Source organism: Dermochelys coriacea, chromosome 16, assembly GCF_009764565.3.
Source record: "Dermochelys coriacea isolate rDerCor1 chromosome 16, rDerCor1.pri.v4, whole genome shotgun sequence".
NCBI lineage: Eukaryota > Metazoa > Chordata > Testudines > Dermochelyidae > Dermochelys > Dermochelys coriacea.
This window is the reverse complement of record NC_050083.1, coordinates 13,931,627-13,947,172: the sequence shown is the minus strand read 5'-3', so window position 1 is coordinate 13,947,172 and position 15,546 is coordinate 13,931,627. Positions and strand designations below refer to the sequence as shown.

Sequence of the window (15,546 nt, the reverse complement as noted above, 5' to 3'; positions counted from 1 at the left end):
CTTGAACAGATGAGCGCCGGCTCAATAGGAAGAGGGTGATGCTAAATGGCCCTATTTGTGTTTTTCATCTCATTGCTCTTCCTGGCCTGAGAAGTCCAAAATGCCCTGCCCGGCCATCTTCCAACGCAGTACAGCCTCCAATCCTGCTGTGGGTTGGGCATCATCCCAGAATCGGCTGTGACAGAGGAGGAAAAGGCTGAATCCTCATTCATACAGCTAGACGCTAAACTACTCAGTAAAATATTTATTTCTCAGTTATTTCATGAGTTGTTTTTACAAAAATTACTCCCCTCCCCAAAAAGAACCCCCCTAAAAACCAAATCAAAACCCCAAACCCTACACAGACATGCAAAAAAAACAAAACAAAACCCAAATAACCCCACCCCACCCCCAGATCCTGTTACAAGTAATTGAAATGTACAAATTAAAGGGAAGAGAGCAAGTTTAGATTAGGACAATCCCTCGTTCCTGATATCACTCCACTGGGGCAATTTGTATCTTGTCTCTGTAATGCTTTAACATCAGCTGACAAATTTGGAGGAGGCCGCCAAGATAGCTGTAAAATTAAGAGCAAATGTTTTCTAATCGAGATTGTGCAAAGAAATATTTATTCCTTTTTTTTTAACCTTTAGAGAAACAGCATCTGCAAACTATTAAACCAGTTTATTTTCATTAATGCTCTCAAAAAGGGAGTGACATTTATATCTCTGCGGTTTCGTCTTATACAACAGGAAAGAGCCCCATGTTTTCCATGGGAATAAAAGCTCCAAGATTTTCCCTCTTCCCACCCCCAAGCAAAGTTTCTCATGGTGGGAGTTCTATCTTCAGTGAATTCATGGCTGCATGTCTTGGCTTTCAAAGGCTACCTCCATCACACACTGCTTGGAGATCTTTATTTTGCACCAAACAAACACTGGGGCTGGAAATGTGGAATTCGCTGTTTGGTGGCTTTTCTCACTGGGGGAAATAGAACATTTCTGTCCTGCGTGGTTATCCCGAGCTGTTTGGTGCTGTGCTAGTGCCACCCGGTGTTAAACTGAAATCTGTGCAGCCAGAGCTTTGCTCAAGCCCATGGTCTCTTTTTCCTGCCTCGTGCCCTTCTGTCTGCACTCAAGCTCCTTCCCGGGTAAAGGTTTTCTGCCCTTGCACTCTTGACTCATGCTAATGAACCTCAACCCTGCTTTGATGACACTTGCCACCAGTTTTGCATGAAGTGTCACAACCGTTCTCTATGTGCTTGAAATGATCTCTTGCCAAGTGTTTGAAACTGTGCACTCGTTAGATGACTTCAAGAAGCTGTGTTAAACAGGATGCTGGCAGGTGCTTGCTGGCCAACAGGCTTCCCTTAAGATAAGGCCCCCTACATTCACAGCAATGTGTGTGTGTGTGGGAGGGGGGGGAAATCGGTGGGGTACCTGATCTGACAAGTATATTTGGTCTCATGGAGATAGATTTTTTTCCTAGGAGATCAGGACCAGATTGTCTATGCCCATCACCCATAGCGGGGACCATACTTTCAAAGCGTTCAGGGCCCAAAATGCTGGCCAGTTTGGAAAATCTGGAATTGCTTTTTAAAAGAGGGTGGTTCAGAGGTTGGGGTGCTAGCCTGAAGACTTAGGGGACCAAGATTCACTTCACTGCTGTGCCATAGACTTCCTGAGTGACCAGCTTGTCTACGCACAAAAAAGCTACTACTTTAACTACACTGGTACACTCGAAGCCATCCCACTCCCGTATCTCTGCTCCCACCATTTCAATGGAGAGAATAGCATTATCCTAGCTCCCAGGGGTGTCGGAAGGGTAAATGCCTTTGAGATTGTGAGGGGCTCAGGTACCACAGCATGTGAATTGAGTGTTGGGATTTAAGTACAGAATCACCAGTGTGGGGGTGGGGGCTGGAGTGGCCAGGGAAACAGCTTCAGAGCTGTCCCCTAGTGCTGTGATTCACATCCATAGCAAGCAGGGCTGTGAATCTCGGGCCCGGGCACTGTTCCAAGGGGGTGGGTGTTATTGCCTGCTCACTCTGACCATGATCTTGGCATTGGCTGTGCTGGTTTCTTTAAGAAGTTTGCACTCCCTAGTCCGGTTAAGCTAAACACATACAAGGTGTCACCACCTTGATTTTGGAAACATCTTTCATCTGTCGGGAAGCAGCTGGGAAGGTACGTCGGGCAGGATCCTCCACACTGGACTCCCCAGGCCAGGTGTGGCCCTGCTGGTGCCGCCCAGAGGCCTGGGTCTTCCCAGACCTTGATAGCAGCAGTTAAGGTCCCCCAGTGGCTAGAGCATCACTTCGCTCTACTGGGAGGAAGGTAGGATCTGCTCCTATCATGGCTACAGCCGATACAAATCCTGCTGCTGCCTAGCTTGGGGGGACTTGCCCTTAGCTCAGGCTCTAGAGACTTGTGTCTTTTGAAGCGGATGGTCCCGTGCATGAGTCCTACCGCCAGCTACTATATCAGGCTGCAGCCAAAGACCCATTCCAGAAAAGGCTGCTCCCAAGGGGAAGCAGTGGGGGAAGAAGTAGGTTATCTTTATGGATGACCTAGGCCATCCCCTCAGAAACTCCACAGGTGCCTTTATCCTGGAGCCCAGTCAGCATCTGTGACTACTGCGAGAGAAGGTGACAAAGGCCTTAAAAAGAGGGGGACTGAATGGGCTGGGGATTGGGACTGGGAGAGGATCCCTTTTACTTCTAAGGCACAGTTTCAGCCCAGTTTCCAGTGGATACTTTGTCCACATCATAAAACCAGCACCACGCCCGCCACTATTTGCTCCTGTTGTTCACAGACTCTGCAGAGAGGCCAGGGTTGAATAGAGCCTGGAAACTGAGCTCCCTTCTCCTCCTTGGCTGGGAGCCCCAGGAGAGCAGGGTTGAGGCTCAGTGGTGTAACAGTACCAAAGGAAACCTGTACTGCCCATGCTATACCTGTACTTGTGCTTACATAAGGGAAGCTGTCTCCAGAGCTGTCTGTCCAGCCCCTAGTCTAGTCCCATTCATTAAAGCCCCAACATAAAAAGCTCAGAGAAGGCCCTAGCTGAACAAGACCCCTGAGGCCTCCAGCTGAGGTTCTGCTTGTTCACATCTTGCATTGTAACTGAAAGCCCTGCTTTTGATTTTCAGCTGTTCGGCAGGGAAGAGATTGCTAAGAGGTGGGGTGATGGGGAAAGCCAGCCACTTGCTGCGGAAGGCATTTAATTTACAAGCCCAGGCTATCAACAACATCCAGGGGACGCAGTTCCATAAGAGAGGCAGTGTTTCCGAAGGAGGCAGCCTGCCTAGCTATTTGCATAGAGCTTGGACAATGATGAACTCAGCTAAGCCCACAGACTTTCTTTTCCCCCAGGACAGTTCAATGACCCAAGCCCCTTCAGACTTGCTTGTGAATTCATTGACTTAACCACAAAGTGCAGAGCAAACATCAACTTTTGGACAGCTGCAATGTCCCGTCAGCTAGCTGGAGTGAGTTCTCCTGGGCACTCAAACCATCATCTTCGCCTTTGGTTAATGGTTTAAAAAAAAAAAGTCGGTATCGGTATAAGATAGCATATATCTTACATTGGCATGGGCAGCTGGCTACTTCTAAATGTACAAAGCACAATGCAGGGTTATGGTAATGAATATATACAGCAGGGGTGGGCAGTCCCGCTTGCAAAAGTCTTTCTTTCTCAAGCATTGCAGTCTGGTGACAGAAAAATATATGAGCAAATTTGTCAGCCTTGGAAATGCTGTCGTATAATATGAGTCAGCTACAAACGCAACGGCTGAACAGTCAAGTTTGAGTGACAACCAAAGAAAAAGGGACGATATAATTGACATAATACAATATAGCGATCCTCCCAACAAAGACCAGGATCCCCAGCCTAGGAGGATACTCAGTTGCTCTTTGGCTGTCCAGCTGAGATATTCAAATTGGTCAAATCCTGTAGTCCAAGATTCTTCCCTGTTCGGAAGCATATTCATGTTAACTTGGCAAGTCTGTTTATCCTTGGCATGTGTGTGTGTGTGTGTGTGTAGATATATATGTATATTTTATTATAGAATGTGTGGGGAAAGCAACTTTCTTACCAAGTTCACTCCGTCTGTGGCTACAATTACACACCACTTTCCAAAGGGGATTGTGACTTGCTCTGCTTTCAAAAGGGACCAGGAGAAGGGGATGCTGGTGATGCACTCGGCACTGGTTGAGAGTCACTAGGGTTTGGGTTTAGACTGGGACAGGAGCGGCAATCTGGCCTCTTGTGTTGGGGAAGATGCTCTCCCGCCGAGGGCAGGCACATTGGTATTTTGTCCCGGTTCTGGGGATGGGCAGTCAGTTCACAGTTGGCACCTGGTTCTGATGCATGCTGAACTCTTTGGCTTTGAGGCGTAAGCTGGCGATACTGTTTGCCATGTTCACCCCCTGGGCAGGTGTTGCAGTGCCACTTGAGCTGTAGGATGGCACGGTGCTGCAGGGGTGGGAGGATGGGAGGGGAGCAAGAGAAAGGAAAATAGTTTCAGACTCAGGCACAGCCCAGGGCAAGCCTTAGATGCTGACGCTGCAATGCTTTAGTGGAAGAGCACCTCTCTATTTGATTCATTTGGTTTTAAGTTGTCAGGCAGTTGGCTCCTTTCACCAGCTTCTCGGAAACAATCGGCTGGGGCCAATAGTAAAGGTCTGGATGGTTTTATGCTGCTCAGTGAAGGCAGGCAGTTTGTGCAAATCACTTTTAAATGAGATTAAAGTCCCTGCCTCTAGCTTTTAAACTGAATACGTTTGAGATGGGTCCAGGGCAAAACCCTGCATCTAGACCCCTTCCCTACCCACTCTGAACATTATATGGGAATTTCGCTCCAGTCTATACACTTAATCTCTAGGATTGGCAATGGATTGAGTCAAAAACCCCCCAGAGAGGAATATGTCCTGAAGTCCAGATCTGGATCTGAGCTTTGTAGCACAGGAAAAACCCACTATCTGAGCACTCAATGACAAGAGGAGAATGATGTCAGTCACTCAAGGGCTGAAGAATGAAACAGACGTTAGATACAGAAGCAAATCAGACGGGGATTATGCTAGAGCAAATGTCTGTCTCTATACCAATATTCTGCCCTTGTGGCTCTTAGAAACTGAAATTCTAGGTCCTTTTTGCAAAGCTCTTCCTCAAAGGCTCTCAAAGCACTTAGGGAAAGGTATTCGTTACTGCAAGTATCCCAAGCTGACTTTATTCAGATCACCCTCAGGTCTAGGAGAGAGCCCAAGACTGGGATGGCTGATATTCCCCCCATGCATTACAATTTCTCAGTTCCACAGTCTGTACAGAAGAGTCAAGCTTTCAGGGATGGACACTCCCAGTGCAGTTTTTATGACTGTCTCTGGTTACAGGGTTCAACAAATGGGTGTGAATTTGCAATCCCTTTCTTCCCTGGGATGGCTTTTCCAAAGGAAATTCTATTTAAAAGTGAAAAAAAGCTTTTTCCTAGCTGAAGCAAAGCCTGTGCAGTGTATTTGGGGGAGAAGAGCTCCTTGACCTGAAACCAAGGTGGTGGGAGAGTCTATCTTGTACCCACCCCTTGCTTGTAATTATTTATTCATTAGAATTTCTTCCCTCCTCTCTTCTTCCTCTCCCTCTCCAGCTCTTTATTTTGATGTCTCTCCCAAGCAGAACATGAGTTACATTTCCAAGTGGGTTTTGAATTAGATAAAACAGGCCAAATTCATCCCCGGTGCAATTGCTGGAGTTACCCCAGAAAGGAATTTGACCCTGTTGAGTTTGTCTGTCCATAGTTTAGAGGATTTCTAAACCACTGAAAAAACCCTTTCGTGTAAAGCTTTCTGGGCTTTGCTTTTACCCTCGGGGAGGGAGGAGGGAGAGGGGTGTCATTAGTGCTCAGTCTGCTAAAAAGCTCTGTTGGCTCTCATGTCCCATGGGGAGCACCATGTGCCTCCGACACTTAGAATATTAACTGTCCTCACTCAAGTTTCACTCTTATAAATATTTAAACTCAACATTAAAAGACAAGGTGGGTGAGGTAATCTCTGTTATTGGATCAACTTCTGTTGGTGGGAGACATAAGCTTTCAAGCCACACACAGCTCTTCTTCAGGTCTGGGAAAGGCAGCTAAATACAACGTGGGACAGATAGTTTAGCATAAGCAGTTAGCACGTGTTCCAAGGGACCATTCAAAGGGAAGTCACCCCTGTAGTCACAGGACAAAAAGGGGAGCTAGTGGGTTACAGATTGTTGTAATAAACCATAAATCCAGTGTCTTTATTAAGACCATGATTTTTAGCCTCTTGCAAAATTATGAATTTCAGCTACCAGGCTTGTCTTTTCACAGTGTTGCCCAGTGTCCTTTGAGGAGGAGTCTGATCCATGGGTCCTATACATGCCTATCGCGACATGTGGTGTCGTGTACCTCATCCAGGGCACTAAATGACCTAACAACAACGATGTGAGTGAAACCCATAGGCGCCACCTCTGTGGGTGCTTTAGGGCTGGAGCACACACATGGAAAAAATTCAGCGGCAGCCCCCCTCCCAGCCCCCCTCCCTCCTACAGCACGTCCTGCCCAATGGTGGGCCCCGCCAATCAGTGCCTCCCTCTCCCTTCCCATGCCGCCCGCCTGCAGCGATCAGCTGTTTTGCGGCGTGCAGGAGGCTCTTTGGGGGAGGGGAAGGAGCGTGGATGTGGCGTGCTTGGGAGAGGGGTGGAATGGGGTGGGAAGGGGCGGGGTGAGGTTGGGGACTTGGGGGAAAGGGGAGTGGAGATGGGGCCTGGGGTAGAGCTGGGGGTCAAGCACCCCCTGGCACATTGGAAAGTCGGCGCCTGTGGTGAAACCAGACAACCGCTAACCCCCCTTTTTTGTCCTATAACTACAGTGGTGTTAATGGGCCATTCACCTTGAATAGTCCCTTAGTCTAGCATAAGGAGTTAGCACATATTCTATCTGTTCAACCTTGTATTTAGCTGTGGCACTGGGAGTACCTTTCCCAGTCCTGAGGGAGAGCTCTGTGTAAGCTTGAAAGCTTGTCTCTCTCACCAGCAGAAGATGGTTCAGTAACAGATATTACCTCACCCGCCTTGACTCCTAATAACCTCGGACAGACACAGCTCCCACAACATTGCATTCAACTCAACACATCATTGCCTCCATCCCATATGCTGGCTGTGTTTGTCCTAGCGGCAGGCTGACATCTTGCCCAATGGGTCTGCAGTTTGTTCAATTCTAACTTCTCCTTCCTACTTGGGGCCTGAGGGCCCATCCCAACTCCCGTTTAAGCCAATGGAAAGACTCCCTGTGACTTCACTTTAGAGACTAACACATTTATTTGAGCATAAGCTTTCGTGAGCTACAGCTCACTTCATCGGATGCATCCGATGAAGTGAGCTGTAGCTCACGAAAGCTTATGCTCAAATAAATTTGTTAGTCTCTAAGGTGCCACAAGTACTCCTTTTCTTTTTGCCAATACAGACTAACACGGCTGCTACTCTGAAACCTGTGACTTCACTGTGGCCTTTGTGCGGTCTCCATTTCCTGTTTGTTTAATTCTCTCCCTTGACAGGGGAGCAGTTTTCTAATCAGCCTCTTAGCCACCCGCCCTTCACAGTCTTTTTGGCCCACTAGGGACAGACCTGGTAAGTTGACCTTGGCTGGCTCTCCAGCACCTCCTGAAAGGCAGCAGTGATTGCTCAGTTTGGGAATTGATGGGAAAGATAATGGTGAGGCTACCTGGACTTACCTGTATGGGGATGTAGTGGTCCAGGAGAGATACTCTGGGCTCAAGGCAGTCGGCCTGGGGGCCATGGGCTGTTCAATGGCGGCATCTTGGCTATAGGATTTGAGGAGTGAGGCAGACCTGTTGGCAAGCATCGCCCGCTCGTTGCGGCGGAACTTGGCCCTTCGGTTCTGGAACCACACCTAGCGGGAGGAGAGGCAGCACTGGTCACCTAAGCCGCACTTAACCCGGGGCACAGACAAGGCAGGTGGGAGGGAGAGGGAGAGCTGCCCCACTCTCTCCCAACGCAGAGTGCAGAAGGCTGATTGCACTAGCAGGGGGCCTACTTAATTCTGGCAGATCTCAGGCTGGCAGCCGGGCGCTGACCCCTCTGCTTTGCCTGCCATGGCACAGTGGGCAAGGATGATGGTGATGGTCTGGAGGGTGCACTGCCCTGGTCATTCTGAACTCTAGGGAGGCATGAGTTCTAGCTGGCCATGGGAGGGGGGAAGCCAGCATCCTTGCCTAGAGCCAGGAGGCAGAGACCTAGTTTCTCCCCACCCCTTTGCTCACCTGGACTCTGGCCTCACTGAGGTTCACCCTCCGCGCTAGCTCCTCTCGCACAAAAGCATCGGGGTAATGCGTCCTCTCGAAGACTCTCTCCAGAGCCTGGAGCTGGCTGCTGTTGAACGTGGTGCGGTTCCTCCTCTGCTTCTTCTTCCGCTTGGCCGCCCCACGGCTCGGACTCAGACTCTCACCTAGGGGGAGCACAAAGGAGACAATCCCAGGAGGGCTGGGTACAAGTGCCAGGTCCGTGGAACCAGCCCACCTCTCCCTGGCCAGTTAGACAGACACACACACACACACACTGGTGAGGGAGGTGTGGTAGACAGGGTGCAGCAGGGGCAGTGCTCTGTGTTTATATTCAAGGGGTGAACAAAGCCTGTGACTGACCCTTTTTAGAGAGGATTTCATTGCTGGGCCTGGGGGATGACATTGCTAAATGCAGATGTCTGAATTCAGCAGAGGAGCATAACCTGTCCTTCATTGCAAGCCCTAGAGCAGAGCATGGCAGAATTCAACTCATTTATAATTTTGATGGATAACATAAGTGTTTATTTGAAAGCATTTTCTCCTATTGTTGCCAGTTTAAATGTTCACAGTGATACGAAATTATGGGGGAGAGGTCAGATGATGGGGAGAGTAATTGTTTGACAACATTGCGAGTCAAAAAGCTAAAGCTTTATAACTATTAAAATTCAAATTGTCAACATCCCGTGTCAAATATACAAAGTAATACCCTGAAATCAAACGGGAATGAGTTCTCAAGCAGTATTTTTCCTACTTTGTCTGTAAATTTTGATGATCATTGATGGAAATATTTTTTCTTTAGTTTGTATGTGTGTGGTGAAATCAATGTTTACTGACATTTACCAATAAGAATCTAACCTGCTAAGCCTACCTCGAGGGGAAGTAGCACAGGCCACTGGACTGTTCATGGGAAGGAGAAGCAGTTCTTCAGTTCCGGTCCGAGTTCTGCCACTGGCTGTGTCTCATGGCACACTGGACATGTCTCATCCCCTCTCTGTGCCTCAGTTTCTCTCAGGGGTGAAAGGGGGGTAATACTTACCTCATGGGGGATGAATAGGGAAAGGGTTAACGAATGCCAAGTGCTATGTAAGTATGAAGCTTAACATTCCCAAAAGTGACCACCAATTTCAGATGCTTAAAGTTTTGGAAGCCCCACACCAGATGCTTGGGGCCTGATTTTCAGAGGTGACAAGTGCCAGCAAGTCCTGTTGAAGTCAATGCGAGCTGTGGGAGCTCGGCACAGTAACAAATCGGGCCACAGGATGTCTCAAGTTGGGCACCCAAAAATGGAAGCACCCAAAATCCTTGGCCACTTCTGCAAATGTGGGTCTTAGTCTCTTAACACCAGCTATCAGGGGTGCAGGAGCTAGTCGTGCTGGGGATGCAGCCGCACTCCCTGGCTTGAAGTAATAATAGCAATGATATATTAGACCATTTTGTCCAATGGCTTTCAGCACTCTCCCTACAAAAATGGTTCCAGCTCCCCTGGAGCAGTTCCTGAAATAGCAGCAGCTACATCTGTCTGCGACGTGGGAAGGAACAGGAGGGTAATTAGAAGGACGTGATTTTTAAGGTGAGCATTCTCATGGCCAGCCAGTGCTAGAAACAAATGTTACCAAGCCTCTGAGATTTCTACTCACACCCAGCATTTGTTTCCATCTTTGAGGTTCATGAAATTTTGAACCTTAAGCCTGCCACTGGTCTGTCTGTTTGCCTTTTTGGCCCAGATCCAGGCCTGAGTATGGCACATCTTGAGCCTTCATCCAGTGTAACTTTCATTCATTCTTTGTCACCAGCATCACATGAGATGGGGCAGGCTGATGGAGACTGGTTCTGGAGGACACAGTCAGTTGCCTGCAGAGGCCCAGTGGGGAAAGTATGTTGTTGTTTTTAATTCTTTAAGCAGAGTATTGTTCCATTATTCTTTCCATTAGCAGAGCATCTGGGTTCAATTTGTACCAATGGCGGGAAAGTATTTTGAAAGGTTTGAAATGTTAATAGTTTTATGACATCCCATGGATTTACAGCAGAGTTGCATTGGATTTCTCTGCTTTATGTCAAAGTTAGAGCCTATGATGTGAGAAATTGTTGCCTCTCGCTAAAATGCTTCTAATGCAGCTTTGCAAAATTGTCATGAGATGGTACCACCCCGGGCACCAAATCTCCTGGAAGGAATATAAGCCCTCATGCCATCCTCTAACTACTGATGGCTAGATGGAAACTTGTGTGCCTTACTCCATTGGTATTCCAAGGTTTCTTGCACCTTTCTCTGAAACATAGGGTGCTGGCCATTGTCAGTAACAGGATACTGGAGTAGATGCACCATGAATCTGATCCAATGTGGCAACGTGATCCAATGTGATTTGATTCCTACTTTTACCATGCTGATGACAAACTAAAGATAATTTGGATGATCATCAACCCTCCCCCACCCAAAAAAAACCCCCTTAATCTCAGGTGAGTGGAGTGGTAGAAATGTGCATGGCTGTTGTTATAACCCTTTGTGGTGCTCCAGCATCTCAAAGCACATTACAAAGGTAGGCATTACCCCTGTGTTACAGAGGGGCCAAGTGAAGCACACAAAGGTGAAGTGAGTTGACCAAGGTCACACGGTGAGTCCGTAACAAAGTTGGGACTAGAACCTGAGGGTCTGCCTACACTGCAGAAAAAGACATGCGGCTGTGAGTCTGAACCTGGGTCAACTGGCTCAATATGTGGGTCTCTGAGACCCTCCCTGCCTTGCCAGGTTTCAGAGTCCAGTCTTCAGTCCAAGCCCAAACATCCACGCTGCTATTTTTAGCCCTACAAGCCCAAGCCAGTTGACCTGGGCTCTGAGACTCGCTGCCATGGGTTGGTTGGTTTGGGATTTTTTTTCTGCTGTGTAGACATGTCCAAAGACTCCTGAGCCCTTGTCCTAATTACTGGTCTGTGCTGTCTGCTTTATCAGTTAAGGAAACCAAGAGTAGGCATCTGTGCTACTAATTTCTGAGTGGACCCTTTCTTTGCTGTCCTTTGTATTTGAGAGTCTCTCTCTGTAACCTGGAGCACTGAGAATCACTGATATGGTCGGATAGAGACGTTGGGGACATTCCCATTTTAATAATGAATAGACCAAGCCTAGCCTACTTCAGCCATGCTCTGCCTGTGGCTATCAAGCCGGGGCAGACGTAGCCTCCCCATTCAATGAGCACCTGCTCCAAGGGGTCACCGACCACCTGCAGCAGCACCTCCGTCCCAGCATCGCAACCCTAATCCTGGCTGAGCACGGAGGGGAGGCCCCAGGGAGAGTGACTCACTCAGCGGTTGTGACTCCTGTCCCACGGGGCCGGGCTCAGCTGCCCCTCTCCAGGCATTGTGACTTGGTGCACAGGGCCACAGCGCTGCCACTCAGGTTTGGCCCGGCTGCCTCTAGAGGGGTGGCCAGGCCCAAACCTGAGACAGGGGCCCCTGTGCAAGTGCACCCATTGCACGCTGGTTAATCTGGGCCCAATTTCTGTGGGTGCAGTTGCAGCCATGGACCTCTGCTGAAGCCACCACTGCTATGAGGTCCAGGGTTCCCAATTCTGGTTGGCCATATTCCTGGAGGTTTCATTGCATGACCTAATCTTTAATTAAAGATTAATCTTTTAATCCCTGGGGATTCCAGGACTATCCTGGAGGGTTGGCAACCCTAATTTAGGTCATAATTCCAGAGGCAGCTCTCCCTGGCTCAAGTCAGGAATCCTGACAACCATGTGGTGGTTACCCTAAGGAAGGGGGGAGAGATAGCTCAGTGGTTTGAGCATTGGTTTACTAAACCCAGGGTTGTGAGTTCAATCCTTGAGGGGGCCATTTAGGGATCTGGGCAAAAATAATTGGGGATTGGTCCTGCTTTGACCAGGGGGTTGGACTAGATGACCTCCTGAGGTCCCTTCCAACCCTGATATTCTATGATTCTAAGTGGCAATTGAAATCGCTGAAAATGAGGGGTTAGGTTTGTGGCTGGTGCTGACAATGGCCTGGTGTAAGATGAGGCTTTGGTGCTTTCTTTCCAATGCACATTGAGGCCTGAGACCCCTGGATGCCATCCATCATTAGGAACCATTACACATTACGGGCGGTGAGAACACTCTGCAACTTGTAGGAAAGGCCTCTCACAATCCACAGCCCAGGCTCAAAACCCAGCACGCACCCTACTCCCCGGCCTGTTATTGGTGCAGCTCCACCACACGCGTGACTAAATAGGTCTTGTGTTGTGTAAGGGTAGACTCATCCCTCTGCCTCAGCCAAAACAAGTAGGTGTCTAGGGGATAGTGGAAGGGAGCTGTCCATTGAGACCACCCTCCCCATGACTGGATGGTGAGACGGGCACTCCCTTGATGGGCTGTAGAAAGAAAGGTGACCTCAGCCACCATGGGCCCGAGGTGTAGTTGTCTGAATAGAGGGGCGGAGTTCCTTATGTGCTGCCACTTTCTGATCATTTAAGTCACACATCTTTGCATTCCAGATAAGTTTCATCCTTTGTTTGCCCCTGTAAACCCCTCTGAGGACAGAGGGACCCTGGGGCTGGTAGAAGCTGAGCACAGCTATGTTTGGGATGCTCCAGGATGGGGGCGGGGAGAATGTTATGAAAGGTGACACGTGTTTGGTTCAATCTGAAATAAACACAAGTTGAGTCCAAAAGCCGAGAGAGAAAGACACTCTTCACCCGCCCAGGGAGACCACAGTCTAGGCTCCGCTGAGCTTTTCATCCCAAATAAAATTCCGAGAATTCCCTCCAGCCCTTGGTTCTGTCGAGAGCCTCAAATTCGCTGCCAATCTCTATTTTACAGTTGCCCCTTTTAGTTTAACTCCTTTTTTGGTTTTGTTTTCATACAGCAAGTTAATGAGCCTCAGGATTAAAAAAATATGGCAGGTCACTGCTGTCCCAGCTTTCTCCCAGAACCTGGGATTGACATGGGCCAGCATGCAGGAACCATCCCTGATGGAAAAAGCCCTACAGAATTTATAGGGAGCAATAAGCTCCCTATCGGATTTATCAACCACCTGATAGGGTTTAATGGAAAAATTATAGAAAGAGGATCTCATTCTCTATTAAATGGTATAGGGTTTTATGATGATTTCTATAGAACCCAGCTGGGTTGATCCTTATTCAAATCTGTCTGTAGGACTTTTCCATGAGTGATAGCTTCCAGGTTGCTCTGCTGAAAGAATGAGAGAGCAGCACCTATAGATTTAACTCTTAAAATGGCATGCAGAGAATGTGCTCTCAGCAGCACCTAGTCTGTCTGCCCTCTTTTTCTCCTAGCAAAGCAGGACTTCTGATCTGTCTCCCACTGAAATCAACACAAAACTCACATGGAATTCAATGGAAATGGGGTCAGGCGCTACCACTGACCCACTGTGTAAAACGATTTCCATGTGGGATTTGCATCGGAGATGGGCCCAAGCTGCAAGATTCCGATATGGATTACACCCCCCTTCTGTGTTTGTAATGTGGTGGACCATTTTGTGTCGGGGCTTTTAAAGAGCTGTAAAGTCTGGGGGGCACAGGACCAGTTTTTATGTTCAGGCCCCTCTGCTAGTTTAAATGTATCCCTAAACCATGTACAAGTGAGATCTTCTCCTGAGCCACAAAACCATGCAGCACATTCCAGGCAAACTCTTAAAAGCTATTGTTAGCTGGTGAAAGCCTTTCCTCACCTAGTCAAACCTTCCCTTGAAAGATAGCTACATCCCACATTGTTCCTGAATGCTACATAGGTCCTTCTGCTTCCACATCAATTCTCCATTAAGTGATGGTTTTTCCCTCTTTAAAAAAAAAAAAAAATCTCAAACCGTGATTGCACACAAGGCGGCTCATGGTCCAAATGTACCTGTCTGATTCCTCTAATTAGCCCAGAGACAGGGTTCTCCTGCTTCATAATGAATCAACATCTTTTCTCAATTAGCTCATGCTTTGGAGCCCTGCCCATACTCCAGAGCTGTAGGACCAGATAAATGCCACTCTAATCGCTGATGGCCATGTATCTGACAGGTTTATGGTGTGCTAGGTTGTGAGTGATCACCCGTTCTATAAAAAGATAGAGCTGAAATCAACATTAAAAAATGAATGTCATTAAACGTTCCATTTTTTGTGCCTTTCGTGGGGCGGGGGCAGCGGAGATAAACCTAATAGATCCTATTTCCATCTGCAGTCACAATCCTACATGCAATTCACAGCTAACTCTGAGCACCCAGCCATTACTGTCTCAAGCCAAGGCCGCTGTGCCATGAGGTAACCCTATTCGCTTCTGAGCTTAGACACACAGGAGGAAAAGTGATTTACACGGGCCGTCCCTGTGATTTTTCACCAGGAATTAGAACATGTGTTCCCATCCTGACGCTCTTCCAAGACTAAAACTTGTTAATTATGGAATGGCAGAAATATCTCGGCACTGGATTTCTTTCCCTCCTGAAGGACTTCGTAGGCCTCGTTTTGGGAGGGGTGAGGGGGGTTGAAATGATGAACAGAATTTGCAAGTTTGCGTTTGTCTTTTTTTGGTTACTGTCTGGCTCACTTGGAGGAGATACTGACTGGGTTGATTGTCCAACCTAGAGGTCAGAGGGGACATGTTCACATGTCCCCTCCTGTGGCCACTTTTTGTATGGTGTATTTATTTTCCGCTGATTACAATTTCCTCTGAGGGGGAAAAAATAAAGAGGGGAAGGAGGGATAATATTACTGAATAATGAAAGATGACATTGCAAGGATAAAAGGGAAAGTGAGACTGCTCACTAACACTGAGATGAAAACCATGTTCTCCAGGGGAAATCGCGTTAAATGGAATATACGAGACATGGAATTAAGCTGTCGTTGGTGCCACAAATCCTCCTTTTCTTTTTGCGAATACAGACTAACAGGGCTGCTACTCTGAAGTTTGTGTGTGTGTCTCAGACATTGCACAAATTAGAACCTTGTTTCTGTTTAACACTAAATCTAGCCCACTCATTGCTGGGGTGTGTTAACAATAAGGCTGGAATTTCCAAAAGTGCCCAATGGACATTGGCTTTCAGTAGAACTTGTATTCCTGAGTCACTTAGAGGGTTTTGAAAATCTCATCCAAATAGTAAATTATTCCAATGACTTGAGCTGGGATTTTCAAGCTTGTGGGATAAATGGGATAAAATGTTCAAAGTCACCTAAGTGATTTAGAAGCCTAAGTCCCATTTTTCAAAAAGGGACTAGACACTTAGGAGCTGAAGTTTCATTGGAAAGTCAATAGGAATTAGCTTCCCA

General features: G+C 47.8%; 1 protein-coding gene across 1 annotated transcript in view; it reads right to left on the bottom strand.

The window, feature by feature from the left end:
- Positions 1–410: 410 nt before the first annotated feature.
- PRRX2 (paired related homeobox 2) overlaps positions 411–15,546 on the bottom strand; it is a 68,426-nt gene continuing 53,290 nt past the window's right edge. Inside the window, exons 2-4 of the mRNA XM_038374096.2 lie at positions 8,271–8,455; positions 7,722–7,900; positions 411–4,449 (exon numbers count right to left, since the gene is read on the bottom strand). Coding sequence (XP_038230024.1) covers positions 4,314–4,449; positions 7,722–7,900; positions 8,271–8,455 — 500 coding nt within the window. The 3' untranslated portion in view covers positions 411–4,313. The remainder of the gene's footprint in view (positions 4,450–7,721; positions 7,901–8,270; positions 8,456–15,546) is intronic.